The sequence below is a fragment of the Dendroctonus ponderosae genome, unplaced genomic scaffold (genome assembly GCF_020466585.1).
Source record: "Dendroctonus ponderosae isolate FM_Combo_2020 unplaced genomic scaffold, Dpon_F_20191213v2 Dpon_F_20191213_10, whole genome shotgun sequence".
NCBI lineage: Eukaryota > Metazoa > Arthropoda > Insecta > Coleoptera > Curculionidae > Dendroctonus > Dendroctonus ponderosae.
The window spans coordinates 866,225-867,243 of NW_026017111.1; the positions used below are offsets into that span (position 1 = coordinate 866,225).

At 49.7% G+C, this 1,019-nt stretch overlaps 1 protein-coding gene across 1 annotated transcript in view; it reads left to right on the top strand.

Moving 5' to 3' along the window:
* LOC109542028 (alpha-2-macroglobulin-like protein 1) overlaps positions 1-1,019 on the top strand; it is a 10,143-nt gene that overhangs the window by 1,459 nt on the left and 7,665 nt on the right. The window contains exons 2-6 of the mRNA XM_048662158.1: positions 207-444; positions 498-613; positions 674-731; positions 785-811; positions 864-972. Coding sequence (XP_048518115.1) covers positions 207-444; positions 498-613; positions 674-731; positions 785-811; positions 864-972 — 548 coding nt within the window. The remainder of the gene's footprint in view (positions 1-206; positions 445-497; positions 614-673; positions 732-784; positions 812-863; positions 973-1,019) is intronic.

The following is a 1,019-nucleotide window of genomic DNA, read 5'->3' on the forward strand; positions in this document are numbered from 1 at the left end:
ATTCTCTATCCAACGATGCCAAAACGAATTCTCTGGCTCGAATGGTTCTTGAGAAACTTCGAAAAAAACAGCGTCATGTTCAAGTGGATTTTGCAACTCAAAAAAAAACCACGCAAACCTAAAACTTCTGACGGAAAACATGAAATTTTGCAATAATCTTGCGCCACCCATGCACCAAACGACGATCAGTTGAAAATGTTCTTCAGATCAGCTCGCAATGGGACCAAGAGCAAGTGCTGCCTGGATCAGCGGCCACTTTGACCATCAATGCAACTGCGCCAGCGTTATGCGCTGTGTCAGCTACGGATAAATCAGCGAAACTGATGGCAGCCAACAGCAATCGCCAGGTCGATTTGCAGCGCCTTTTGAGGACGTTTGCCCCAAATCAGCAGGACGGGGACTCGGACCGCAGCAGTTGTCTGTTGAATGGCAAAAAGCCCATCAGTAAGTGCTGCGCGCTCGACTGCTTGAAGCCACTTGGATTGGGGACTTTGCAGGTTTGAGCACTTGGATGTATGCGGAAAGTCTGCAGGAGAGAGGGAGGAAAAAGCGGCAATATTCAAGCAGAGCTCCTTTGGTGGCAGAGGATTATGATGCCTCTGACGTGTTTTCGGTGAGTGCGCGCTAATCAAGCAAGTGAGCCCTCTTTGAGGGCTTTTTCGCTGATTTCTAGGCATTTGGAACGACCACAATCACCAACTTCCAAACGGTGACCAAATCGTGCTACACCGGTGAGTCTTGGGGGGGTTGAGGGCGATATTTACTTATAGCTCGGCTCTTTCAGACCAAATCTTCCGGAACTTTCGGCCGGGTGAGTGCATAGCGTCAATCCCATCAGATCCCTAAAACTTCTAGGCTTCCAGCCTCCTTCGTCGGCAACGATTACGAAACTGCCCATGAAGAAGGCTCGCAGGCCAGCATCCGCTCGTTCTTCCCGGAAAACTGGCTTTGGGAGCTGGTTCCGGTTGGGACGTAAGTACCCACATAGCAAAATGATGTTCACAGAATATACCTGGAAC